The sequence below is a fragment of the Propithecus coquereli genome, unplaced genomic scaffold (genome assembly GCF_000956105.1).
Source record: "Propithecus coquereli isolate 6110/MARCELLA unplaced genomic scaffold, Pcoq_1.0 Scaffold482, whole genome shotgun sequence".
Lineage (NCBI taxonomy): Eukaryota > Metazoa > Chordata > Mammalia > Primates > Indriidae > Propithecus > Propithecus coquereli.
The window spans coordinates 2,235,098-2,259,068 of NW_012150641.1; the positions used below are offsets into that span (position 1 = coordinate 2,235,098).

The window sequence follows — 23,971 nt, forward strand, 5'->3', positions numbered from 1 at the left end:
TGTCAACGGCCGCCTTCAGCGTAGCAACACGTTTCGTGAATAGCTAATCTTGTAATTGTCTCTGCTCTTCTACGTTGTTTCCGAAAAGAACTTGGCGAACCAAGTCATATCATGATTACCATTTCTTACCTCTTCTCATTCCCAGCTTCGGGGGTGTGGGGCGGAAGGTCGCAAAATGGGTTTTCAGTTATTTTCGACAATAGCAAAGGCCAGCCACCTTTGCTACGTCGCTTGCGTAGCTCACGAATTGATGCCAAAGCGATTACGCCGATGGCGTGAGGGGGGCGGTCAGTGGGTGGTGCTACGCTAGCAGCGTTACTGCGGCTGGGCTACAGGCGTATCTTGGCAGGTTGGGCTGCCCCCGATGGCCGGGGGCGGGGTTGGTGAATAGGGAAGTGGCGCAAATTCGTGGATCGCTCCGCTGAATCCGCCCGCGCGTCCCCGGCGTCGCCACCGCCCCCCGTCCCGGCCCCCCCGCCGGGTTCCCGCAGCCCAGCCCGGTCCAGCCCGGTTCCCGGGAGGATGAAGTTCGTGTACAAAGAGGAGCATCCGTTCGAGAAGCGCCGCTCTGAGGGCGAGAAGATCCGAAAGAAATACCCGGACCGGGTCCCGGTGAGAACAGTAGCCAGGGCCAAGGACTCGGGACGCTGACGCTGACGCCGCAGCCTGGGTTTGGGTCCAGGACTGGCTGCGCGGGGGTCAGGCTGCCGGCTGTAGTGGGCTTGGTAGCGAGCCTGAAACTGCTGTCCCTGGGACCGGCGGTGAAAGGAGTGGGGTAGCGATAGAGCGGAGGATGAGGGGATGTGGACGGGAGAGAGAAACCTTGGCATTCGTGTGAGTGGAGGCCTTAGGGAGTTTGACAGCCTGAGCTTCACATGGTCAACCCCCCAGTTAACTAGGATTGCGAGGCTGGAGCTCTAGTTGGCCCAGTCATCTTTGATTAAGAGAGTTGTTTATTATGGCGCCCTATTCAGGGATTGATCCTGGATGTTTATTCAGGTAGCTACAGTCAGTGGGGTCAGGATCTCTGACACTCTGCTGTACCGCGTGTGCAGAGACAAAGAGAAATTAGTCTGGGGTAGATTTAGATACTAGGAATATTGTTGCTTGAATTCTTAACAGGTGGAGCTGCAGGGTTGTATTCCTTATGTTCCCTAATTTTCATTTTTCCTTTATCAGGTGATAGTAGAAAAGGCTCCCAAAGCTCGAATAGGAGACCTGGACAAAAAGAAATACTTGGTGCCTTCTGATCTCACAGGTAGGAACCTGACCCAAGACCCAGGTTTGCTTTCTGTGGGTGGGAGTACAATCTGTGGGAGGAGGCTCCACCTAGCAGCTGTTCCTTTGAAGGTATTTATGATCTCTGTGACTTTCTTGTACCTTGTATCTTTGGCAGTTGGTCAGTTCTACTTCCTGATCCGGAAGCGAATTCATCTCCGAGCTGAGGATGCCTTGTTCTTCTTTGTCAACAATGTCATTCCGCCTACCAGTGCCACGATGGGTCAGCTATACCAGGTATGGCAACTAGGAAGTAGTGGAGGCTTTGGAGAGGAGTCTTGGAAGATCTTGAGGGAAACAAAGTGTTAGGTCAGCAGTTCTCGGACTAGCTGGCTAGCTTGTCTTAAAATTTCATGATAGTTCTGGGTTGGGGGTTTAAATAGAACATTGGAAGTAGAGAGAAGGGAAGAGAACAGTGAACTGGAGGAGCCGTTTTGATCAGTACTCCCCCCGGTCCTCCTCCCCTTTCCAAGGCAGCAGAGGACACTTTGAGATCTTTTGCTCAGGGTTGCTGTAGGAATGATAACTGCTTGGTTGCTCACGCATGGAGTCAGTGAGGGAGAGAGTCAGGCATCGGTTTTGGGGGTCTTCAAAAATAACGTGTCTGGCTGGTGGTTGGTTCAAGTAACTGAAGCCTGGTTGCCTGAAAACCATTTTCTGCTTTCACCCCAGGAACACCATGAAGAAGACTTCTTTCTATACATTGCCTACAGTGACGAAAGTGTCTACGGTCTGTGAAGCTGCTGCCCCTGAGGTGGGGGGGGGGGTTCTCATTCTACAAAGAGAGAGGTGGCCCCTCTTCCCTGACCTCCTCCTCCTCCTTCAGGCTGAAACACCACCTCTTTTCTTCAGGACCTGCACTTCTTAATGTTTAAGTCCTCTCCAGCTCCTCTTCGAAGGAGGGGTAATGGAGGAGATGGCCTCATGTACCTCTCCTTTCTCCTTTCTTCCCCTTTCTCTGCCCATCTTTCCCATTCTGCTTTAGACTTCTTGGTTGTCAGTCTCAGTCACATCCAGTGATTGTTTTGGTTTCTGTTCCCTTTCTAACTGCCCTAGGGGCTTGGAACCCCAACAATCCCTTCCTTTCACTACCTTCTTTTTTGGGGGTAGTTGGAAGGGACGGAAATTGTGGGGCGAAGGTAGGAGGCACATCAATAAAGAGGAAACCACCAAGCTGAACTGAATTTTGCCTTGTGTTGCCCCCTCACTCTTTTGTATTTTAGTCTCGTGGAGGTGTCATGGGCTTCAGTGGTGGGGAAAGAGGAGGAATAGGTACAGGTTGGAGGGATAGAAGTATATTTTGGTTTATTCTGTTCACATTGGGCTTTTCCCTGTCTCTGTAAAGGGGATGATTTTGTTGTGATGGAATGGAACACTCCGAGTATCGTTTCATGAAATATTATTTATTTATTTATTTATTTTGAGGCAGAGTTTCACTCTTTTGCCCAGGCTAGAGTGCAATGGCGTCATAGCTCACTGCAACCTCAGGCTTCTGGGCTCAAGCGACCCTCCTACCTCAGCCTCCTGAATAGCTGGGACTACAGGTGTGCGCCACTATGCCTGGCTAATTTTTCTATTTTTTGTAGAAACGGGCTCAGCTATGTTGCTCAGGATGATGTGGAACTCCTGGGCTCAAGCGATCCTCCCACCTCCCTCTCCCAAAGTGTAAGATTACGGGCGTCAGCCACCACGCCCAGCCTATATATGTGTATATAAAATACGCATATAGAACTTAATGTTAAAAATATTGATATAAAAAATTCTATTTTTTACAGTGGGCTTCTACAGAAGAATGTTTGAAAAGTACCTGTTTTAGATAAAAACATCCAAATTCGTTTTTTATTTTTTTTTAAAGCCAAATTTAGCCATCCGAATTTGTTATAACGTTTTGGATTAAAGAGGAGAAGATTTTCGTGTGTGGGAGCCAGTAAAAGGACTGTTTTCAGTTGCATGTTACTTGGCCAGACTTTGTGCCGGCGTGTGCGATCCAGTGGAGTGGAATCTGAGGAGGGAGAAAACTGGGAGGAGGGCGCCATTATCACCAGGAGAACTTCATGTCCCGACAATCATTTCTCCGACTGGCCGGAAGTGGGGCGGTCCCCCGGGGGAGAAAGACTATGCAGAAAGAGGCAGTATGGTGGCCGAGAGTTCTAATCGCTTCTTCCTCTTCTTTCTTGGTCCCGCCTAGCCTACATTTCCCAGGGGCCTGCGCGTGCTCTTCCGCTCTATCGTGTTGCTCCCAGTCCCCCCGCCACTCCCCGGGGGAGGGGAGCGGCGTAGCGCGCCTGCGCCAACATATGGTTTGCTGGGAACTGAAGTTCTAGAGGTTCATTCAGTCCTCTTTCCGCTGTCCCCGGACGAACTACACACCCCTTGGTGCATTGCGCCTCGGCGCTGGCGGAGGGTGGGGGAGAGAAGAGGAGGGAGGGAAGAGAGAAGAGGAGGAGGAGGGAGCAGGCGGCCGGCGGCGCGGGGGGAGGGGGCCCCGGTCCGGGAGTGCGGGAGGCAGTGGTAGAGGGAGGCGGCGGCAGCGGCTAGCGGACTTGAATCTCGACCAGGCTGAGGTGGATACTTCTGTGGAGCGAAGCAGTAGGAGCACCAGAGCACTAGAGGCGGCACTGGGATCCCCGGCTCAGGGGAGGGGGGCGCCGGACCGGGAGGAGGGGAGGGGGCGATGCTGGAAGCCATGGCGGAGCCCAGTCCCGAAGGTGAGCTCTCGACCCTCACTGAGCGCTGAGCCGGCAGGGGGTGGGCGAGAAATCAATTGGCAAACTTGGAGGTCGAGCCCTGGAGCCCAGCGGGGGAATGTAGGGAGGGGGTCGGGGGCCTGGCCCTGGAGGTGGGAGAGCGACGAGTTGAGAGACCTTGGAGAAAGAAGAGTGGAAGACTGGGTTGAGGTAGTTGGAGATCAGACACTGTGTGTGTGTGTGTGTGTGTGTGTGTAGGGGGGAGCGGAGGATAGGAGCTGGAAACGCGGAGTTCGGGGGTTAGGGGCAGAAAGGGCCATCGGCAGGTTGGGGCCCTGGAGCTGGGGGAATCTGAGGGCCGGAGAGTTGTTGAGGAAGGAAGACGTATAAGAGAACTGAGTGAGGGGCCCCGGTAGTTCGCCGAGGTGGGGGAGTTTGTGGCTGCGGTGCCGGAGCTCCAAGTAGTTGCCGCCGGAGGATAGCCCGGTGATTGTTAGAGGGGTGGGCAGGTAGTTGTGGGGAGCAGAGAGGGTCTGGGTATTGTCTGCGGTAGAGGGACCTGTAGTGGGGGTTAGTTGTGGGGAGAGTCGGGAAGCGAGGCGAGCTGGGTAGTTGAAGGGGGCGGCGGGGGGGGTTAAGACCAGCGACTTGTGTGTGTGGGGAGTGTTGGTTGGTAAGGGTTAGAGCCTGGGAGTTGAGGAGGATGATGGGGGCAGCGGCGGCAGTAGCAGGGGCCGCTGTGGAGAAAGTAGCTTGTTGGGGGGAGGGGGCTAGTGTTTAGGGGTCCGTAGCCTGGTGACTTGGTGAGTACGGGGGCGGGGGGGGCGGCGGTCATAGAGAGCTCGGAACAGGGCCCGGGGGCCCGGCAGGGAGCCCGAGGAGCTCGAGACGGGGAGGGGCCAAAGCCCCGGATGGGGGCGGAGGGACGACGAAATTGTGGGGAGCGCGGTGTGGGGGGCAGGTGGGGCCGCGTCCGGGTTGGAGCTCTTTGGTCTGTCCCGGACGCGAAGTAGCGTTGGATGTGTGTGCCTGTGTGTGTGTTTGGGGTGGGGGTGAGGGGCGCGTCGGGCCTCGTGCTCGAGTAGAAGGAAAAGGGCCGGAGGGCGGGGAGCGGTTCAGCGTGGTCATCCTGGACCCTGGGGGCCGGCGGGCGGCGTGTGCGGTCTCGGAGGGCCCGAGGCGGTAGAGCGCGGTCGGGTAGGAACTCCGGGCTCTGAGCGGGTGTGAAGGACGGGGGGCAGGCGGGCGGCGGCCTGGGCTCGGTCCCAGGAGCGGTATGGCGGGGTGGGGCGCTGAGAGATCGGAGTAGTCTGGAGTCTATAGAGAAACCGTGTGTTGGGGGGGCGGGGCGCCGGGCCTCCGGTTGGGGGAAGGGGAGCGCTATAGCGAGGCCTGAGAGGGCGCCGCGCCCAGGCTCCGCCCCTCGTAGGGCGGAAGGGGGAGCAGGGGCGGGTCCAGCACAGCTGGGGGCCTGCTGGCCTGGCCCAGGGAACCTGGGAGAGGAGGGGATTCACTTGGTGCCAACAGGGTTTACAGATGAGGTTTTACACAGATTGCTTCTTAATGTCTTGACTCAGCTTTTATTGCTTTTACAGATCCACCTCCGACCCTTAAACCAGAGACTCAGGTGAGTTTTCCCTTACCTTTGCAGCATAGTATCACTGCCTGACAATCTCCCCTCCCCCCCAACCCTCCTCCGCCCCTTCTAGATTTCTCACTTAGGGCTCTTCTTAGACTCGTGTCTGAATTCCATATTATCCATGTTTCCTTCCTTTCAGCCACCAGAGAAACGGCGGAGAACAATAGAGGATTTCAACAAATTCTGCAGTTTTGTTTTAGCCTACGCTGGTTACATCCCCCCTAGCAAAGAGGTAGGGACAGGGGGACGACTGACTTAAGGCTGGTATCCTAGGACTAGAGGGGCTGTTGTGCAAATGGGACTGTATTACTTTCTGGAAGGAGGCCCCCGAGAAATTATATGTAAGGCACAGGAAGTTGGAAACTTTTAGAGCTGTGCTAGGAAAGCTGATAAAGAGGGAGGAGGGGATAGCTAGCTTGAGCAGCAGTGATAGAGGGGACTTGGAGGCTTTGGTCAAGATTTTGGCGTGGTTTTGGAAGGTATTCCTCACTAAATTTAGGAAGGTGAAAATAGTAACAAATGAGGCTGTACAGAAATACAGGGAAAGAAATACAGCTGTAGCTTGGGGGATACAGTGTTCAAAGGCCCTATGGGGGCAGTGGGGAGCTGGTTAGAGCTTGAGGGCAGAGGGCACATGACAGAGGAGATGCTGATGGGAATTGGTGTGGTAGTAAGTTTTCTGAGTACAGTGAGATTTGGTGGTTGGGTAGGATATTTTAGAGTAATCTAGTCCCTGGTTTTCAGACTGGGTTTGTGGAGGGGCTGAGATGGCACTGGGCTCCTGCTAATCCTGGTCTTTTACTCCTTTTAAGGAAAGTGACTGGCCAGCCTCTGGCTCCAGCTCTCCATTGCGAGGTGAGAGTGCAGCAGACAGTGATGGCTGGGACTCGGCCCCCTCAGATCTTCGAACCATCCAGACCTTTGTTAAGAAAGCAAAGTCATCTAAGAGGAGAGCTGCCCAAGCAGGTCCCACCCAGCCAGGACCCCCAAGGTCCACTTTCTCTCGTCTCCAGGCCCCTGACAGTGCCACCCTGCTTGAGAAGATGAAGCTCAAGGACTCTCTCTTTGATCTGGATGGGCCCAAAGTGGCATCTCCACTGTCCCCCACATCCCTGACACATCCCTCCCGGCCCCCTGCTGCTCTCACCCCAGTTCCCCTTTCCCAGGGAGACCTTTCCCAGCCTCCTCGAAAGAAGGACCGAAAGAACCGCAAGTTGGGGCCAGGTTCAGGGGCTGGCTTTGGGGTGCTTCGGAGGCCTCGGCCAGCTCCTGGTGATGGGGAAAAGAGGTCTCGAATCAAAAAGAGCAAGAAGCGGAAGTTAAAAAAGGCAGATCGAGGAGATAGACTCCCACCTCCTGGGCCTCCCCGGGCACCCCCCAGTGATACAGACTCTGAAGAGGAAGAGGAGGAGGAAGAAGAGGAAGAGGAGGAGGAGGAGATGGCAGCAGTAGTAGGGGGTGAAGCCCCAGCCCCTGTGCTCCCAACACCCCCTGAGGCTCCTAGACCCCCTGCCACAGTGCACCCTGAAGGAGCCCCTCCCACTGACAGTGAAAGCAAGGAGGTGGGCAGCACTGAGACAAGCCAAGATGGAGATGCCAGCTCCAGTGAAGGTGAAATGCGGGTCATGGATGAGGACATCATGGTAGAATCAGGTAAGATTTGGGGCTGCCCAGAGGCAGCTGGGATGAGGGTTTGGGGGTGTTGTGGATCCAAGAGCTCAGGCAGAACACCAAACAAACCTTCTTTTCCCTAGGTGATGACTCATGGGATCTGATCACGTGTTACTGCCGAAAGCCCTTTGCAGGGCGGCCCATGATTGAGTGCAGCCTGTGTGGGACGTGGATCCACCTCTCCTGTGCTAAGATTAAGAAGACCAATGTCCCTGACTTCTTTTATTGCCAGAAATGCAAGGAACTGCGGCCAGAGGCCCGGCGGTTAGGGGGCCCTCCAAAATCTGGAGAACCCTGACAGCGCCAACTTTAAGCTGGAACTTCTAAATGACAACATGACTTGGGAACTGAGCCTCAGGGTCCTCAGCCTATCCCCTGGAGCTTGGATACTGTCCCCTTTTCAAGGCAGGAATTCTCAAGGGAGACTTGTTTGAAAGTGTCTCAAATTCCTACCCTATCTTTCCTCCCCACTCTGTGAACTTGAAATCGGACCCATTACAGTTGAGGGTGGGAGGCTGTCTTGGTCTGTAGACACATAATCTCTGCCTCTTGGCCCTGTCACCCATCACTTTCTGGGCCTGGGTTGGAATTGGGATGGAATGGGACAGTTGTCTATAAAACTCTAGTGTAAATATAGCACTCCCCTCCCTCATCTTTTCTTCTGTTTCACTCCCCATTTACTTTCTTCTCCACCGGTTGTATTTTTAATTTTGGACTTCCTCTTCTGGGCATGGCAGCTCAAAGGTGGAGTACTAGAGCCTGGCCAAGCGAGGAAGGAAAGCAGAAAGGTGACGATTCTCACTCACCTCTTTTGTTTTTAACAATATTGGCTGGCTGTTTGTACAAACAGCCTGCGTGTTGTAAATAAAGCAGAGTGGGCTCTTTCCTGTTTTTAGCCCTCACTGACTGTCCTGCTTGGGAGGGAGGCTCCGGAAAAGCCGGCTGAAGACTGGCTGGAGGTGGGCCTGAAACCCACCTCTCAAAATCCAATCCAAAAATGACACGCCTGTGGGCCACCCTTAAGATATTTTGGAGTAGCCAACCCTAGGCCTCAATCGGATGTTTCCCCCCCCAACCCCAGTCTAGGCCCTTCCACAATCCCCACCCTCAGTGCCTGCACAAACACTCCCGCGGGTCAGAGTTGCTTCTCGCTCCTGCCTGAGTGGGGTAAACCGGGGTGCCAGCTGGTTGTCTGCTACCTGAGGGCAGAGCCCAGCTTAATCGGTGCTCTGAGGACCCCGGTCGGGGGAGAGATTTGGGGGCGGGGCCGTTTAGGGCTGGGAGACCGTTGCCAAAGGCAGTGATCACGTGGCAGAGGCGCTGGGGAGTCGGACGGTCACGTGACCCAACGGGAGTCACGTGTTGGGGACGACAGAGGAGCGCGGGGTGGGCGGGCTTGTGTCACGTGACGTGGGGAGAGGTGGGCGGGAACCTGGAGGGCGATCGCGAGGTCGGCGGCAGTGGCGCGCGGCGGCTGCCGAGTCCGCGGCTTTGGGTCGCATCCCACGGCCCGCCCCGCCCCTCGCCGCCACCGCGCTGACCCCCCACCTTCTTCCCTTTGCATCTCTTGGGTTCTGGGTTCGCCCTGTCCGCGCTCGCGCGTCGGTGTGCGGGTGTGCGCAGGCGCGGCGGGGGCGATTAGCCCCGTTGGGTGGGCGGTGGATCCCGGGAGCGCGCGGGCGAGACCATGGCGGGCAGTAGCACCGGGGGCGGTGGGGTCGGGGAGACGAAGGTGATTTACCACCTGGATGAGGAAGAGACGCCCTACCTGGTGAAGATCCCCGTTCCCGCCGAGCGCATCACCCTCGGCGATTTCAAGAGCGTTCTGCAGCGGCCCGCGGGCGCTAAGTACTTTTTCAAGTCTATGGATCAGGATTTCGGGTGAGCGCGAGGCCTAGATGGGACCTATGGGAGCAATGCTAGTGTGGATTGGACGACATGGTGGGGCACACATCTGGGCCATACTGGGATTTTCTGGCTATGGTGGAGCGCGTTGTACTATGCAGAGGTAGATTGGCTATCCCAGGATGGACAAGGTTATACTTGAACAGACACGGAGCTACATAGGAGGACGAACTGGGGTATACTAAAGCAGGTTAGGGAAGATTAGGCTACACCGGAATAGATGGGGGCACACTGGTTTATTTTGGGATATTCTGGACTGTACTGAGTAAATTGATCTGCTGGTAGTTTAATTCGTTCTGAACAGTCTTGTAGCACACAGGCCACGTATTCTGGAATTTCTTAATGTAGATTGGGCTATATGGGGGCAACTTGGTGACATTCTGGCCAATACTAGGGCAGACGGGATTGTTTTGGGTTATTCTAGTCTGTACTAATGCAAAGAGTGCTCTATTGGGATGTTCTAGGCTGCCCTGGCATAGATTATCCTGGAGAAGCAGGCCATTCTGGACTCCACTGGATTTTATTGGTTAATCCTTCTCTTTCTCTTGGGGTCAGATACAGTTTTATTGGGGCGCTCAGTGTAGGGGCAAACAAGGCTGTTGGGGCCTATGCTAGTATAGACAGCTGTATTGGAATATTCTAGTCTATATTGGTGCAGGCAGCAGCATGTTGGGTACATCGTGGGCTGTGCTGGAATAGATTGGGCTATCTTGGGGTAATTTGGGACATCCTGGGCTATCCTGGGCTAGACTAGGACTGTAAATAATGCAGAGTAAACTCTTTTGTGTTTATGGCCTTTGGGACTGAGCCCTCTGGGTCCTCAATCTCTTGCTTTTTTGAAGGCAGATTGGATTAAGTTGGGATAGTGTGGGTTCTAGGAGAATTGAACAAACTGGACTGTACCCAGAAAAATTGTTCTGTATTAGATGAGTGATACTGTCTTGGAAGTTGTCTTGGATTTAAATCAAGATTCTTTTATTTGTCAGCAGTGTAATCTTGAGTAATTTATTTAACTTTGTGCCTTGATCTCTTCTTCTATGACACAGAAATAATCACAGAATAAAATGCTTAGTTTAGGTGCATGGCACATGGTAAATACTTGGTGAGTGGTGATTGCCATTATTAGTATTGAGATTGACTAGTCCATAAACTACGTTATGGTGATACAGAATAATTTGTCTTGGAGTAGGCTGAGCTATGTTGAGATTGGGTTATGCTGGGAAGAGTACTACCTTATGCTGAGACAAATTGATAGTGACTGGGCTGTCTTGTCACATTGATAGCAAATGGATTAAATTGGCATATATCCAGGCTCCCAGAACCATATTAGGCTAAAAGGTTAATCAAACAAAATGTCCTAATTTGGGGGTGAGGGTGTGTATGTAAAAGAGAGAGAAAGGTGGAACTAGGGTTTAGAGTCTTATGGTTTATATGTTTATTAATTTAGTTAACAAATAATCGTTAATGCCTGCTAAGTGTCAGATACTGTGCTGTGTGGCCAAGACATAGTGTTGAACAAAGTAAGTGTTTTGTGTTTTTTTTTTTTGGAGACAGAGTCTCGGTCTGTTGCCTGGGCTAGAGTGCTGTGGCGTTAGCCTAGCTCACAGCAACCTCAAACTCCTGGGCTTAAGCAATCTTGCCTCAGCCTCCCAAGTAGCTGGGACTACAGGCATGCGCCACCATGCCCAGCTAATTTTTTTTTATATATTTTTAGTTGTCCAGATAATTTCTTTCTATTTTTAGTAGAGACGGGGTCTTGCTCTTGCTCAGGCTGGTCTCGAACTCCTGACCTCGAGCGATCCTCCCGCCTCAGCCTCCCAGAGTGCTAGGATTACAGGCATGAGCCACCGCGCCCAGCCCAAAGTAAGTGTTAATGATTTGATTTTGTGGTTGAGAAGGAGCAAGTCCAGTCCACCTCAAGGAATCCATGGGAGATACGACCTCCAATGCTGGGCTTTGGGATCTGTCAGGCCAAGCAGATAGGTGCAGAGCTGCTCATGCCTGTAGTCCCAGGTACTCGGGAGGCTGAGCTGGGATGATCGCTTGAGCCCAGGAGTTAAAGGCTGTAGTGAGCTATCATCACATCACTGTACTCCAGCCTGGGCAACAGAGCAAGACCGTGTCTCAAAAAATGAAAAAACTTAGGCATGGTGGTGTACCCCTGTAGTTCCAGCTACTCAGGAGGCTACAGCAGGAGGATTGCTTGGGCTGTATTGTACTATGCCAGTTCGGTGTCTGCACTAACGTAGGCATCGATATACTGACCTCCTGGGAGCAGGGGACCACAAGGTTGCCTAAGGGAGGGGTGAATAGGCCCAGGTCAGAAATGGAGCAGGTCAAAACTCCCATGCTGATCAATAGTGGGATATGCCTGTGAATAGCCACTGCCCTCCAGCCTGGGCAACATAATGAGACACCCATCTCTAAAAACAGAAAAGAAAAAAAAACATTGCTTAGTGCAGAGTTTTGTGCCAGGTGAGGCTGAGGAGAATGAGAAGGCTGGCTTGGAAACTCTCAGCCTGATGAGGAGGTACTAGTATTTGATCTAATGGGTGTTTTTACCTAGGCAAAGACAACAGCTTTGGACAGCTCTCTGGAAGTGAATTAGAGAAAGGTGAAGGAAAGTGTAAGAGTAGAGACAAGATGAGGACCAAAGCTTTTTTGGGGAAAGGTGTGTAAGGAATAGGAATGGGGCTGAGGGGAGGCTACCAGCAAGGCTCCTAAGTTAGATATTTTGGGGAGCTTGGTAACCACAGAGGATTGCCTTTGAAATTGGACTGAGAAGTTTGAATCAGACTCAAGGATGTCTTTGTAGCAGCACTGTATTCCTGAGGATGAGCTGAGGAGAGAAGGAGAAATAAGGAAAGGGAATTGAGTTTGGAGATTTCTTGGGTGTAGGAGTGAGTTGTTTCAACATAAGAGAAGAGTACTTGGACAGAGCAGGAGAAAGTCAACATCCTTGAGCTGGATAAAGATTTCGAGAACCTTCGAATGGGTCACACAAGTTTAGCTCACCGACCTCTATCTGATCTTTTGGCAGGGTGGTGAAAGAGGAAATTTCAGACGACAATGCCCACCTCCCCTGCTTCAACGGAAGGGTGGTATCCTGGGTAAGGGACCCTGAATCTGAGGACCCAGTCCCCTCAGTACTGCCACACTCCTCCAAGCTTCAGTCTATGTCTGTAGCCCTCCCCATCCCAGGTGTTGGAGGCCTTGGTTCTTTGCTGGGGAGCCCCTCAGCCTTCTCCTTCTGGAGCCTCTAATACTTGCTACTGCTTTTTGGGTTGTTCTCCAGCCTCTTTCAGACTCTGTCTCTTTTCGAATCCTTCCCCTTACTCCCATCTCTTATACCCTATCTCCCAATTGAGCTGTTTTTTTTTTTTTTTTTTTTTTTTTTTGAGACAGAGTCTCACTTTATTGCCCTGGCTAGAGTGAGTGCCGTGGCGTCAGCCTAGCTCACAGCAACCTCAAACTCCTGGGCTCAAGCGATCCTGCTGCCTCAGCCTCCCAAGTAGCTGGGACTACAGGCATGCGCCACCATGCCCGGCTAATTTTTTCTATATATTTTTAGCTGTCCAATTAATTTCTTTCTATTTTTGGTAGAGATGGGGTCTCGCTCTTGCCCAGGCTGGTCTCAAACTCCTGAGCTCAAACAATCCGCCTGCCTTGGCCTCCCAGAGTGCTAGGATTACAGGCGTGAGCCACCACGCCCGGCCTGAGCTGTTTTTTATCACTTGCATCCTTCTAGCTAGTGTCATCAGATAATCCCCCACCTGAGATGGCTCCTCCAGCGCATGAGCCTCGCACAGAACTGGCACCTCCTCCCCCACCGTTACCCCCTCTGCCACCAGAGAGGACCAGTGGCATAGGGGACTCGAGGCCTCCATCCTTCCAGTGAGTCCTTTGTATTCTCTAGCCCAGGGGAGGGAGGTGACAAGGGAATCCAAACCCTTTGGGAGGAGAAGCTGAGGATTTGGAGCCCTGTTCTCCTGACATGGGTTGGAAACCATTTCTGCCCATCTAGCCCTAATATGTCCAGCAGCCATGAAAATCTGGAGCCTGAGACGGAAACCGAGTCAGTAGTTTCACTGAGGCGAGAGCGGCCTCGCAGGAGAGACAGCAGTGAGCATGGCGGTGAGGGGCAGACCCTGGAGGCTGGTAGCCTGGGGTCCAGGAAGGGCTGGGCCAGACCCTGGCCTTGGTGGGGGTGAGGCATGGGAGGCCTAGTTCACAAGCTTCCTGTTCATATGCAGCTGGGGGCCACAGGCCTGGTGGTCCCTCAAGACTGGAGCGCCACCTGGCTGGGTACGAGAGTTCCTCTACTCTTATGACCAGTGAGCTGGAGAGTACCAGCCTGGGGGACTCGGACGAGGATGATACCATGAGCAGGTACGGCTCCACTCATCTCCCCAGGGCTTCCAGCTCCCTCTCCTCCCTCCTTCCAGTCAATCCGTCGTTCTTTCTCTTGGCCCCGTGACTACCTCAGCCTATAAGTGCTCCCCTTCCCACCTCCTGACAGGTTCAGCAGTTCCACAGAGCAGAGCAGTGCCTCCCGCCTCCTTAAGCGCCACCGGCGGCGGAGGAAACAGCGGCCACCCCGCCTGGAGAGGGTGAGGGGGATCCCCTTGGGCAATTGGGATTTGGAGAAGGTGGGGGCATGGACCTTGGTTTAGGCTGTCCTAGGACACAGACAGAACCCAGGGCTTATCCTGGGTTCTTGAAGGGCACTGCAGCTCCTTCCCCTTTTCCCACCACAGAGCTCATCCTTCAGCAGCGTCACAGATTCCACCATGTCTCTCAACATCATCACGGTCACACTCAACATGGGTATGGAGGGAGCCTGAGGCTGGGACAATGATTGGGGAAGACTTGGTCTCCAGGGTTCCCTGCGGTCACTCAGCTGGGGCTTCCCCTCCTCACATGGACTGTTTCCACAGAGAAGTACAACTTCCTGGGCATCTCCATTGTGGGCCAAAGCAACGAGCGGGGAGATGGAGGCATCTACATCGGCTCCATCATGAAGGGTGGGGCTGTGGCCGCCGATGGGCGCATCGAGCCAGGGGACATGCTTTTGCAGGTGTGCTGGGGCAGGACCAGTGGGCAGGGGCTCTCTGTAGCCGGTCCCACCTTGCCTCTGACCAACCTCCCCTGATGTCTAGGTGAATGACATGAACTTTGAGAACATGAGCAATGATGATGCTGTGCGGGTTCTGAGGGACATTGTGCACAAGCCGGGGTGAGTCTCCGAGTTGGTCTCAGGTCCTCAGTCCTCTTGTTTTTTCTCTTTAACCTTTTGTTTTGTAGTTTTAATAAGTGGTGAAACATAACACTCAGTACATGAAGTGAAAACATGTAATGCAGTGAATGATTTTAGAGTGAACACCCGTGTTACAACCACCCACCACCTAGATCATGAAATAGAGGACTGTCTATACCCCCCAATCCTCTACCCGCACTGCCCCTTCCTGTTGCCAACCATCGCACTCCCCCTAGGGTTAATCACTCTCCTAGCTTTTTCGGACATCACCATGACAAAGAAATGTTTGCTTCACTTGATGGTTTACAACCTATAAGTTTACCATCCTTAAACAACACAGTTTAGTTTTACCTGTTTTTGAACTTGCTGTGAATAGAATTGTGCAGCGTGTACTCCTTTGTTTCACTCAGCAGTGTGTTTTTAAGAGTTATTCTTGTTGGTGAGTCATCCACATTGTGGAGCCTTCCCACCCTCACCTCTGGCCCAGCCATGTATGTGCACTTTTCTTGTCACCTTCTTTCTGTCTCTCAGTTCATTCTTGTTCCAGGCCTCTGCCCTCCTGAGGCCTCCTCCCGCACTGTCCCCTGACTGGCCTCCTCTTCTCCACAGCCCCATCGTGCTGACTGTGGCCAAGTGCTGGGATCCCTCTCCCCAAGCCTATTTCACCCTTCCCCGAAGTGAGTGATGCTCAAGGAGGTGCCTGAGGCTGGGGCTGGTGGAGGAGGGGCCAGGTAGAGGCGGGGACCAGAGTGTGAGTCAGGGAGGGACAGGGCTGGTTTTTCGGGACTGAGAAGTGGTCATCTTGGCCCCAGATGAGCCCATCCAGCCAATTGACCCTGCTGCCTGGGTGTCACACTCTGCTGCACTGACTGGTACCTTCCCAGCCTACCCAGGCTCCTCGTCCATGAGCACCATCACGTCTGGATCCTCTTTGCCTGATGGTGAGCCCCCAGCCCACCCACCCAAAGGCTGACCGGTGATGTCCTGACCCGCCATTCCTGTGTAAGTAGGTCCTACCCCTGATAACCCGTTGTCTCCTCCGCCAGGCTGTGAGGGCCGGGGCCTCTCCATCCATACAGACATGGCATCTGTGACCAAGGCCATGGCAGCTCCAGAGTCGGGGCTAGAAGTCCGGGACCGCATGTGGCTCAAGATCACCATCCCTAATGCCTTTCTGGGTACAGCTGGGCCTTGGGCAGGTGGCATGGGAAGGGGAGGAGGAGGTGACCAAAGCTGGGAATGGCACAGGCAGGGGTGAGGGCAGAAGTTGAGAGGAGACCCTGAGGCCTCTTTCCACTGTGGCTGCTCCCAGGCTCTGATGTGGTTGACTGGCTCTACCATCACGTGGAGGGCTTTCCTGAGCGGCGGGAGGCCCGCAAGTACGCCAGCGGGCTGCTCAAGGCTGGCCTGATCCGACATACTGTAAACAAGATCACCTTCTCGGAGCAGTGCTATTATGTCTTCGGGGACCTCAGTGGTGGCTGTGAGAGTTGTGAGTGCCCCTGCCGCAACCCTGGGAATTGAGCTCTGCCTGCCTTGTTCTGCCTCTCCAACCCCAGACCTAGCCTGGAAACCCAGCCCGGGCCACTGAGGATGGGTTGAGCAGTATGTGTCCTATACTAGGTCCTGCACTGGCCCAGGTGGGGTTTGACTTCCACCCGTGTGCTGCTGGACAAGTCCTGCGCCATGTGCAGGGCTGTGTCTGCTGTCAGGAGAGGCACCTCTTCCTGAGTTCCACAAAAGCATATGGGCTAGTGGTGGCCCTGGCTGTGCTCCTGCCCTGATGGCAGCAGTAGATGGGAAATTTCCTGTCAGAGGCCCTTGTGACCCCCCATTTTAACCCCCATCATGGGTTGGTCTGGTCCCAGTTCCCCTCTGTTCAGTATTTGAGGCCATGGCCTCTTGAAGCAGTGATTTCTTACTCTCTTCCCCTGCTTTCCAGACCTAGTCAACCTGTCTCTGAATGACAACGATGGTTCCAGTGGGGCTTCAGACCAGGACACCCTGGCTCCTCTGCCTGGGGCCACCCCCTGGCCCCTTCTGCCCACCTTCTCCTACCAATACCCAGCCCCGCACCCCTACAGCCCACAGCCCCCACCCTACCATGAGCTTTCATCCTACACCTATGGTGGGGGCAGTGCCAGCAGCCAGCACAGTGAGGGTAAGTCACCCCCAGATACTGATACAGCCAGGGTCTGAGGGTGGAGCAGAGCGGAACCAGGGAGAAAGGCTGGGGTGATGGGAAGCCAGTGGAGCTGGGCTAGGGCTCAGTTGCCCCATCTCCACTTCTCCCACAGGCAGCCGGAGCAGTGAGTCAACACGAAGTGATGGGGGGGCAGGGCGCACAGGGAGGCCTGAGGAGCGGGCCCCCGAGTCCAAGTCTGGCAGCGGCAGTGAGTCCGAGCCCTCCAGCCGAGGGGGCAGCATCCGGTGGGGTGGAGAACCTGGTGGGACTGGCGATGGGGGTCCTCTTCCCTCCAGAGGCTCAACTGGGGGTGCTCCCAATCTCCGAGCCCACCCAGGGCTCCATCCCTATGGACCACCCCCTGGCATGGCCCTCCCCTATAACCCCATGATGGTGGTCATGATGCCCCCACCCCCACCCCCTGTACCCCCAGCAGTGCAGCCCCCGGGGGCTCCTCCAGTCAGAGACCTGGGCTCTGTGCCCCCAGAACTGACAGCGAGCCGCCAAAGCTTCCACATGGCCATGGGCAACCCCAGTGAGTTCTTTGTGGATGTTATGTAGAGCCCACTGTGGGGTCATGTTGGGTTTCCACCCTGGGCCCATCCAGTCTCAGCTTGGTGCTCCTGTTTTGTGATTAGGTGTCTTGTCAGTCACATGCTCCTTACTCCTTGCAGTGCCTGAGCTCAGCCTGCTGGCTGCTGTGGAGTTGTTGCCACTGTGACTCTCACCAGCAGTGCCTGGTTCCTCCCCCTTCTCTCAGGGGTAGACAAGGGACCTTTGGTTATTTTTAGCTTTACTGTTTTTTATAAGCCTTTTTGTGGGTTAAATTAGACTTTTTTACATTTGGGGGACTATTTTTTAAATAGACATTTCCTCTTTTATATGAAGAATCCCCATCTCCTGGGACCCCTTTTCTAACCCCAGAATGTGACCTCCTCTAGTTGCCCAGTAGGCTCTGCTCTGCTACACAGGGTGGGAGGTGGTCAGTGGTACCCTGGGAGGAGGAAAGGGGTTGGTCACCCTAGACAGCAGTCCAAGAAAGCTGGGGTATTTGGCATTTGGGGCCACGTAGCTGCCTTTGTTACTCTATTTATTTTAGTCACTTGTATAAAACACGAAATAAAGCAATAGAGGCAAACTCCCCACACCTCTGGCTCCTTTCTTTGGGAGGGAAGCAGGCAGCTGAGGGAAAGAACTGAGACAGCAGCAAAGCATGACTTGTTAGAGACTTTATAATTTGTGAGGCAGTAAGTGCTCCTGAGAGCAGGCAGTTCTGGGAGCAGCAGGCCCTTCAGGGCAAACCAGGGACCCCAGGAAAGGGGCCTTGGCTTTGGCTTAAGAGAAGGCACGTAAACAGGCCAGGCCCTGGCTGGAAGTACTCAGAAGCCGAGTGGGTTGCTGGTGACCACGCCACCTCGCTCCACCAAGGCCGTGGAGATGCTTTTGAAGTTCCGGAATAGTTCCTGTTGCTGGGGGTCAGACTGCAGAGCCGTCATGTTCTTCAGGATCCGGGCTGCAGCCTGAGGAGAGAGGGAAGAAGGGGTTCAGGCTTGTGCCTTGAGACCCCACCTATGCTTGGCAGCCCGAGTCTCACCTCAGTACACCAGGTGTCACAGAGCATTTTCTCATGCTGGGCTGTGGAGTGGCCCTCACTCAGGGATCTTGAGGCCCTAGTGGGAAGCAGGAGGAGAAAATCAATCTGGGCTGTGACCCTGGCCCATCCCCTCCTGTGGCACACGTCTCCCTCACTGCCGCCTCACCTGGAGAGAACCACCACCATGGCATAGAGGTCAATGGCCCCGTCTGCCAGACGCTGCAGCAGGAACTGTTCATCTGTCAGGTAGATGGGAGAGGGGTGGGAGGCATTAATTTGCAGGAGAGGAAAGGGAGGGGGTGGGAACGGGCCGAGCTCACTCACTGACAATCCCCTTCTTGTGTTTTATCAGCTTGGCCTCTACCACAGTGGCAAACTGCTCCAGAGCTTGCACCGCCTGGGAAGATGGGGAAGGTGCGCAGGGCTCAGAAGGGCCGCACTAGCAGCTCTGGGTGCAGCCTCACCCCTGCCTTGACTACTCACCAGCTGGCCGCTCCGGCTCAATTCTGGGTGGACAATTCCACCGAGACTCAGGCCACTGCCCAGTCCTGCCCGTCTTAGAAGAAGGGGGAGAATGACTGGTCAGTTGCCATATGTCGCCCTGCCCTGCCCCGCCCTGCCCCACCACACCCCCTAAGCCTACCTCCTCAGCTGCTTGCCTGCCTCTCCTAGCAGGAGGCCAGCATTCCCAAAAGGATTCTTAAGAGCACTGCCAAGCCCAGAGAGCTCCTTTCCTTTGTCCTAGGAGGGAGGAGGGTCCAACAGTCAAGACTCACTGTCCTCCCCACCTCTTCCCCCCTATTCTCCTCTCTTACCATACAGCCCTGCAGAGCCACAAACAACCGAAGAATGTCGTTTGTCCCTTCAAAGATGCGGAAGATTCGAATATCTCGGAGCACACGCTCTACCCCAGCCTCCTACCACCAGGGAAGACAGATTGTAAGCTCCTGCTGAGATGTGCCTACCTTCCCAGCCCAACTGAGGCTCCGTGCAAAAAGGACCACCCTGTACCTTCATGAAGCCCATGCCCCCCATGATTTGGATGCACTCGTCTGTCACCTTCCAGGCTGCTTCCTAGGGACAAAGAACCAGAAGAGATTGGTTTTGGGGCTGAGTTCCCAAACTGGACTTTCCCTCCCAGCATGCCTGGGGCCTCACCGAGGCAAAGATTTTGCTGATGGCGGCTTCTATTTGGAAGTCCGTGGATCCCTGGTCCATGTTGGCACTCAACATGTAAGCCATGGACTGAGGTTGCATGGTTGGGACGTGGAAAGGAAAGTTGAAAAGGTCTGCATCAGACTCACCCTGATCACCACGTCTCTCAGACCAGGTCTGGCCTAGCTCCCCAGCTAGGCCCTTCCATTCACCTTTAATTCTGTGGTCAGGTCAGGTACATCTAAATATTTGGTCCCCTGAATCAGTTCATTGGTGCTTCCAGGCACTTGACTTCTTGAATGGGGTCGGGGTGGAAAGTAGAGTTAACTTCTGGCACCTCTGGGAAGCACCTCAGCAGAACACCATTGCTCTCGTCCTGCAGAAGCTCAGCTGGCTATGCCTCCCCGCATCCCCTAGGGCATTGGTGTAAAGCTGGAGACCCACTGCCCCAGGTGCTGCTGGGGGTTGTAGTCTGACCGACTGGGAAGAATGCCTCAGGGCTCCAGGGAAAGGAGACCTCACCTCAGTCACATACTGCAGCATAGCCATCCGGGCCAGCTTCTCCTGGATCAACCCAAAGTTGTGAATTTTCTCCCCAAACTGGGTACGATTTGCAGCATGATCCACCTGGAAGAGGGTACATGCATCCCACTGTGGTTAACCATTTCTGCAATTTCCCTAGGAGAGGGGCTGGGGATGGGTCCAAGGTGGATTGAGACCTAAGCTAGCAGGTCTGGAGCTGCTAGGGGGCAGGGTCTGCTGTGGGGAACACCTGCATGGGAATAGGAACACGTGGAAAGGAGGATAATAACGTTACTCACATTCAGGCTAGTGACTTAGGCAGGGTACTCACCGCCTTGGCAATGATGCTTCTCATGGTGCCTCCAAGGGTTGCAGCCATGCCAAACCTTCCATTATTGAGGATATGCATGGCGACCTTGAAGCCACCCCCCACCTCACCCAGCACGTTCTCTGCTGGCACCTGTACTCCATCAAAGAACACACTTGCTGTGTTGGAGGCCTTGATGCCCATCTTCTTCTCAGGGGGCCCACTGTGAGGGGGCAGGATAGGAAAGCAGAAGTATGTTTAACAGATTGCTACTGGGGTTCTGGGAATACTTCCTGAATGCCCTGAGGACTAAGGAGGCTTGCTATGTTCTGCTACCACATGTTGGACTTGGTTGCTAGAGCCAGTACTTTAGATCAGTTCCATACATGTTAATCCCAAAGGGAACATGCTGTATACCTGCTTTGGCTTTTGCACACCCCCAAGGTGACCTGTAACAACCAGCACAGTACTGCCTCCTTGGTCCTTCCTCCCCAAGCCCACTCACTGGGTAACACCCCCAAAGCTCTTCTCCACCACAAAAGCTGTGATTTTCTCCTTCACGGTCCCTGTGGCTGCATCTGTAACAGGTGTCTTGGCAAAGACTGTGAAGATATCTGCCAGGCCCCCATTACTGTGGAAGAATGAGATGGCAGTCAGGACACAGGACCCAGAGCAGTGGGGCCCCGGACTGGGCAGAGGGGGCAAAAGGGAGAAACGGGAAGAAGATTGCCTGATCCAAATCTTGGTTCCATTGAGGGTGTAGTATTTTCCACAGGGGCTGGGCACAGCGGAGGTTCGGATGGAGGCTGCATCTGACCCACTTGAGGGCTCGGTTAGACAGAAAGCGGCCATAGTTTCCCCTGTTGGGGAGAGGGCCACTTTAGCATGAGTCCTGTTGGGCATCAGAGTTCCCTCAGCTGGCTTCCTCATCTCCCCAGGCAGTTCCCCCTTAATACCTCTGGCAACATCCAGTTTATAACCTCCCCCAACCGAAATGCCCAGCTATGCAGTGATCTAAGTGCCAACTGGCCTAATCAGTACCAAGCCCAGGACACCCCCAATCCCTAGGTCTCCTAGAGTTGTCTCACCAGATGCCAGTTTGGGGAGGTACTTTTCTTTCTGGGCCTTTGTGCCAAAGAGCAGGATGCCTTTGAAACCGATGCTCTGATGGGCCCCCAGGGTAACGCTCATGCCAAGGTCGTGCATGCCCACGATCTCCGCCAAGCGGGTATACTGGAGGGGAAGCAGGCGTCTGGGGCTGTAACTAGCTTCATGTGGACCTGCTCTTAGCAGGAAAGTGTGGGCAGCAGAGCAGGGCCTCATGTGGGCCATCCTCACAGAATGAGTGTGGAGAGAAGGAAGCCAGACCATGAAAGTCTGGTAGGAGAGAGACTTCCTACTATCCTCTTTTTGGGCATTCCCCAACTTAAGAGATTTATAAGGACGGGAACCAGAAGGAGGTGCATGTAGATTGTGTTGTTACAGGGGTGAGTGTGTATTTTTCACTGGCCGCCCCCCAGGTCAGGTGCTTGGAAAAGACCTCAGCCCTAGGGATGAAGAAAGAGGTGAATCTGCCAAGCTGGAGTATGAGGATATTGGGAAGTGGAGAGAGGGGTCCCCTCACCTGGGTGTTGCAGAGGCCCACACCGCCCAGCTCACTGGGCACTTGTAGACCAAAGGCCCCGAGCTCCTTGAGGCCCTGCAAAGTGGTTTCTTGCACCATCTCCAAAGTGTCATTCTCAGCAGGATCATTCACCTCCTGGGGAAGGCACATGGATGCCACAGCCAGGCTCCATTTAAGCTCCTTAATGTCGCCACCCACCCCATCAGGGACCAAGCCCCAGTCATTCCTCACCTCGAAGAAACGGGACACGGGCCCAACTAGCTCTTTGAGAAATTGTGTCTGCTCCTCGTTGAGCACTGCAAAGTTGGGAGCCAGGCGGGTCAGGCGAGGCTGTCAGGGAAAACCATCCTGTCCCTCCCCAGCTCTGATGATCGTTTCCTTACCAGACGGGTATGGGAACACCTGATCCGTGATGAGCTGGCCCTTGAACATCCCCACAGCAAAGGACTTAGATTCCTGGGCAGGGAGAAGGGAGCTTCAGGAGCTGACTGAAGTGGGTCTGCCCTGGCTTAGATCCACCCAGGGGCCTTGGGGCTACATACCGCCTTGGCCCGTTTTTCCCTGGTCGAAGCTTCAGAGGAGAGGGAATCTGACTCATCCCGAACTGCCTGGAGAAAGGGGTGGTTATTAAGACAGATGAAGGGGCTTCCGGTTGTGCCTAGGAGAGCACAAGGCGGGGGACTGGGCGGGTCCGGTTACCTTTCACCCAGTTTCACCCCAGGGCACCCTGGCTTGCCCTTTCCCCTGCTTTCGGCGCCAGAGCTGTCGGCAGGTGACTCGTACGAAGAGGGACCCCTGCCGGCGGCGGGGACGTGGGAACCGAAGCGGCGCCGGTTCCTACACCCCCCTACCAAGGCCACTGTCACTCACCTGGGCGGCCCCACTGGCATAGGGTCGCCGGGAAAGGCAAAGCCGGGGCTGCCCCAGGAGCGCACTGGGCCGCGAGCTGTGGGGAACAGGGGTTCAGTCTTGGCCGGGTCCCCAGACCCGCTGCCCACCCCCCGTCCCTCATGTCATACACGGACCTTCCGCCCCCCAGCCTCAGCAGCTGCCGCCCCGCGCCCGGGGCCATCCGAACCGCCAGCATCTCCGAGCTCTCCGGCTGCTGCTGCCGTGGGCGTTGACCTAGCTCTTGCGTCCCTCCTGCCAAAGTCTCGGTGCCCCTAGCCCTGACGGATCCTCCACAATGCATCGGGCGGCGGGGGGCGAGGCTTCCGGGCAGCGGGGCATGCTGGGAGCTGTAGTTCCGGGTCTCCCGGCCCCTGCATTCTGGCTGACCTAGAGTGATTTCCAAGCGTCCCTTGTCTCCCTCAAACTCCTTCATCCCGCCTGTCCGAACTAGAGTCTAGTTCTTTGAAGGGGTGGTGGGATAGGATGGGACGGAAGAGGGAGGAGCGGAGCGTAGGCTATTGCAGCCAGAGGGATGGAGGTAGACTGAATGGAGGACTTCTCAGGTGGAGTTAGAAGGGAGAAGCGGGAAGAGAGAAGTGTAAGATAGAGATACCAGATGTAGGGGCATGAAAAGACGATTCTTTGGGGTTCCTCGTGAAATCTATCTCCACTAACACAAAAGGGAGTGTATGGTGATGGTGGGGATTCAAGCTGGGGTGTGAATGTCCCAAGTGTGTTCTCCTAAGACCGAGGAGGTGTCACTAAATCCTGGAACACCTAAAATTTCACAGTAGGAAGGACCCCCCCAAGTTCATTGCCTCTCCCTTAAAGCCTCTGAGACCTTCCTGAACATCTTTCTCTCTCTGTCCTCTGTTCCTTCCAGAGACCACGTGCCCAGGCTAGACCTTTGGGCAGAAGGATTCTTCCCAGGCTTGAGAGGAACTATAGGAATTCTCATGTGTCCCTCCTACACACATTTCTCTAGCCCTGGGTCAAGAGGTCCCAAGCAATTTATATCTCTTTTTATGCAATTCCCACTAGGATCAGGCCCAGGAGGAGAAAGAGCTGGGCTCAGCTTCCTTTCTTTTTGAGTTGGGGGAGATACTCTTCCCTAGTTCCTCAGGAAGATGTGGCTAAGTTATGCCTGGCTTTGGAGGGAGGGGGCCACGGTGGTGGTGGTGCCTAGGGACCTGGGGAAGAATGGAACAGCTGGTCAGTTCGGAGACTGCCTACTTTATTAACAGCTAGAATTGGGT

At 54.5% G+C, this 23,971-nt stretch overlaps 4 protein-coding genes across 9 annotated transcripts; 3 read left to right on the plus strand and 1 right to left on the minus strand.

Annotated features, from left to right (window-relative positions):
• Window positions 1–398: 398 nt before the first annotated feature.
• GABARAP (GABA(A) receptor-associated protein) lies at window positions 399–2,462 on the plus strand. The gene is made up of 4 exons (XM_012655658.1): window positions 399–612; window positions 1,180–1,258; window positions 1,397–1,515; window positions 1,951–2,462. The coding sequence occupies exons 1-4, from the start codon at window positions 523–525 to the stop codon at window positions 2,014–2,016; spliced, it is 354 nt and encodes a 117-aa protein (XP_012511112.1). The 5' UTR covers window positions 399–522; the 3' UTR covers window positions 2,017–2,462.
• Window positions 2,463–3,723: 1,261 nt separating this feature from the next.
• Window positions 3,724–8,160, plus strand: PHF23 (PHD finger protein 23). The gene is made up of 5 exons (XM_012655659.1): window positions 3,724–3,986; window positions 5,561–5,592; window positions 5,744–5,836; window positions 6,417–7,257; window positions 7,359–8,160. The coding sequence occupies exons 1-5, from the start codon at window positions 3,953–3,955 to the stop codon at window positions 7,571–7,573; spliced, it is 1,215 nt and encodes a 404-aa protein (XP_012511113.1). The 5' UTR covers window positions 3,724–3,952; the 3' UTR covers window positions 7,574–8,160.
• A 515-nt stretch (window positions 8,161–8,675) lies between these two features.
• DVL2 (dishevelled segment polarity protein 2) lies at window positions 8,676–17,772 on the plus strand. 3 transcript variants are annotated; one of them, XM_012655665.1, is made up of 15 exons: window positions 8,676–9,156; window positions 12,221–12,290; window positions 12,929–13,074; window positions 13,205–13,314; window positions 13,434–13,569; window positions 13,700–13,790; window positions 13,938–14,007; window positions 14,118–14,257; window positions 14,340–14,416; window positions 15,047–15,114; window positions 15,250–15,378; window positions 15,484–15,615; window positions 15,750–15,929; window positions 16,380–16,598; window positions 16,735–17,763. In XM_012655665.1, the coding sequence occupies exons 1-15, from the start codon at window positions 8,963–8,965 to the stop codon at window positions 17,181–17,183; spliced, it is 2,211 nt and encodes a 736-aa protein (XP_012511119.1). In that variant the 5' UTR covers window positions 8,676–8,962; the 3' UTR covers window positions 17,184–17,763. The 3 variants fall into 3 exon arrangements, with proteins under 3 accessions (XP_012511119.1, XP_012511121.1, XP_012511120.1); XM_012655667.1 differs by having other exon boundaries at window positions 8,864–9,156; window positions 13,223–13,314; window positions 16,735–17,772; XM_012655666.1 differs by having other exon boundaries at window positions 8,864–9,156; window positions 13,205–13,302; window positions 16,735–17,183.
• Window positions 17,773–17,836: 64 nt separating this feature from the next.
• On the minus strand, window positions 17,837–22,986 carry ACADVL (acyl-CoA dehydrogenase, very long chain). Of its 4 annotated transcripts, XM_012655664.1 has the most exons (20): window positions 22,850–22,935; window positions 22,695–22,770; window positions 22,367–22,432; window positions 22,208–22,280; window positions 22,056–22,120; window positions 21,825–21,959; window positions 21,289–21,433; window positions 20,931–21,060; window positions 20,706–20,831; window positions 20,225–20,423; window positions 19,894–19,998; window positions 19,375–19,461; window positions 19,228–19,290; window positions 19,032–19,133; window positions 18,860–18,957; window positions 18,700–18,772; window positions 18,541–18,613; window positions 18,383–18,455; window positions 18,217–18,292; window positions 17,837–18,142 (listed from the first exon to the last, which is right to left on the minus strand). In XM_012655664.1, exons 1-20 carry the CDS (start codon window positions 22,909–22,911, stop codon window positions 18,002–18,004), a joined length of 1,968 nt encoding a protein of 655 aa, XP_012511118.1. In that variant the 5' UTR covers window positions 22,912–22,935; the 3' UTR covers window positions 17,837–18,001. The 4 variants fall into 4 exon arrangements, with proteins under 4 accessions (XP_012511118.1, XP_012511114.1, XP_012511116.1 ...); XM_012655660.1 differs by having other exon boundaries at window positions 20,706–21,060; XM_012655662.1 differs by having other exon boundaries at window positions 21,825–22,120.
• Window positions 22,987–23,971: the final 985 nt, after the last annotated feature.

What these genes read in the sequence shown, in the direction of transcription:
- GABARAP (XM_012655658.1), top strand. Translation starts at nt 523, where the DNA reads ATGAAGTTCGTGTACAAAGAGGAGCATCCGTTCGAGAAGCGCCGCTCT. An exon ending in AATACCCGGACCGGGTCCCG is followed by an intron (nt 613 to 1,179) that starts GTGAGAACAGTA and finishes TTCCTTTATCAG; the next exon opens with GTGATAGTAGAAAAGGCTCC. An exon ending in GGTGCCTTCTGATCTCACAG is followed by an intron (nt 1,259 to 1,396) that starts GTAGGAACCTGA and finishes TATCTTTGGCAG; the next exon opens with TTGGTCAGTTCTACTTCCTG.
- PHF23 (XM_012655659.1), top strand. Translation starts at nt 3,953, where the DNA reads ATGCTGGAAGCCATGGCGGAGCCCAGTCCCGAAG. An exon ending in CCCTTAAACCAGAGACTCAG is followed by an intron (nt 5,593 to 5,743) that starts GTGAGTTTTCCC and finishes CCTTCCTTTCAG; the next exon opens with CCACCAGAGAAACGGCGGAG. An exon ending in ACATCCCCCCTAGCAAAGAG is followed by an intron (nt 5,837 to 6,416) that starts GTAGGGACAGGG and finishes ACTCCTTTTAAG; the next exon opens with GAAAGTGACTGGCCAGCCTC.
- DVL2 (XM_012655665.1), top strand. Translation starts at nt 8,963, where the DNA reads ATGGCGGGCAGTAGCACCGGGGGCGGTGGGGTCGGGGAGACGAAGGTG. An exon ending in TCTATGGATCAGGATTTCGG is followed by an intron (nt 9,157 to 12,220) that starts GTGAGCGCGAGG and finishes ATCTTTTGGCAG; the next exon opens with GGTGGTGAAAGAGGAAATTT. An exon ending in AGACAGCAGTGAGCATGGCG is followed by an intron (nt 13,315 to 13,433) that starts GTGAGGGGCAGA and finishes GTTCATATGCAG; the next exon opens with CTGGGGGCCACAGGCCTGGT.
- ACADVL (XM_012655663.1), bottom strand. Translation starts at nt 22,911, where the DNA reads ATGCTGGCGGTTCGGATGGCCCCGGGCGCGGGGCGGCAGCTGCTGAGG. An exon ending in TGGCTCTGCAGGGCTGTATG is followed by an intron (nt 18,958 to 19,031) that starts GTAAGAGAGGAG and finishes CCTCCCTCCTAG; the next exon opens with GACAAAGGAAAGGAGCTCTC. An exon ending in ACACAAGAAGGGGATTGTCA is followed by an intron (nt 18,456 to 18,540) that starts GTGAGTGAGCTC and finishes TCTACCTGACAG; the next exon opens with ATGAACAGTTCCTGCTGCAG.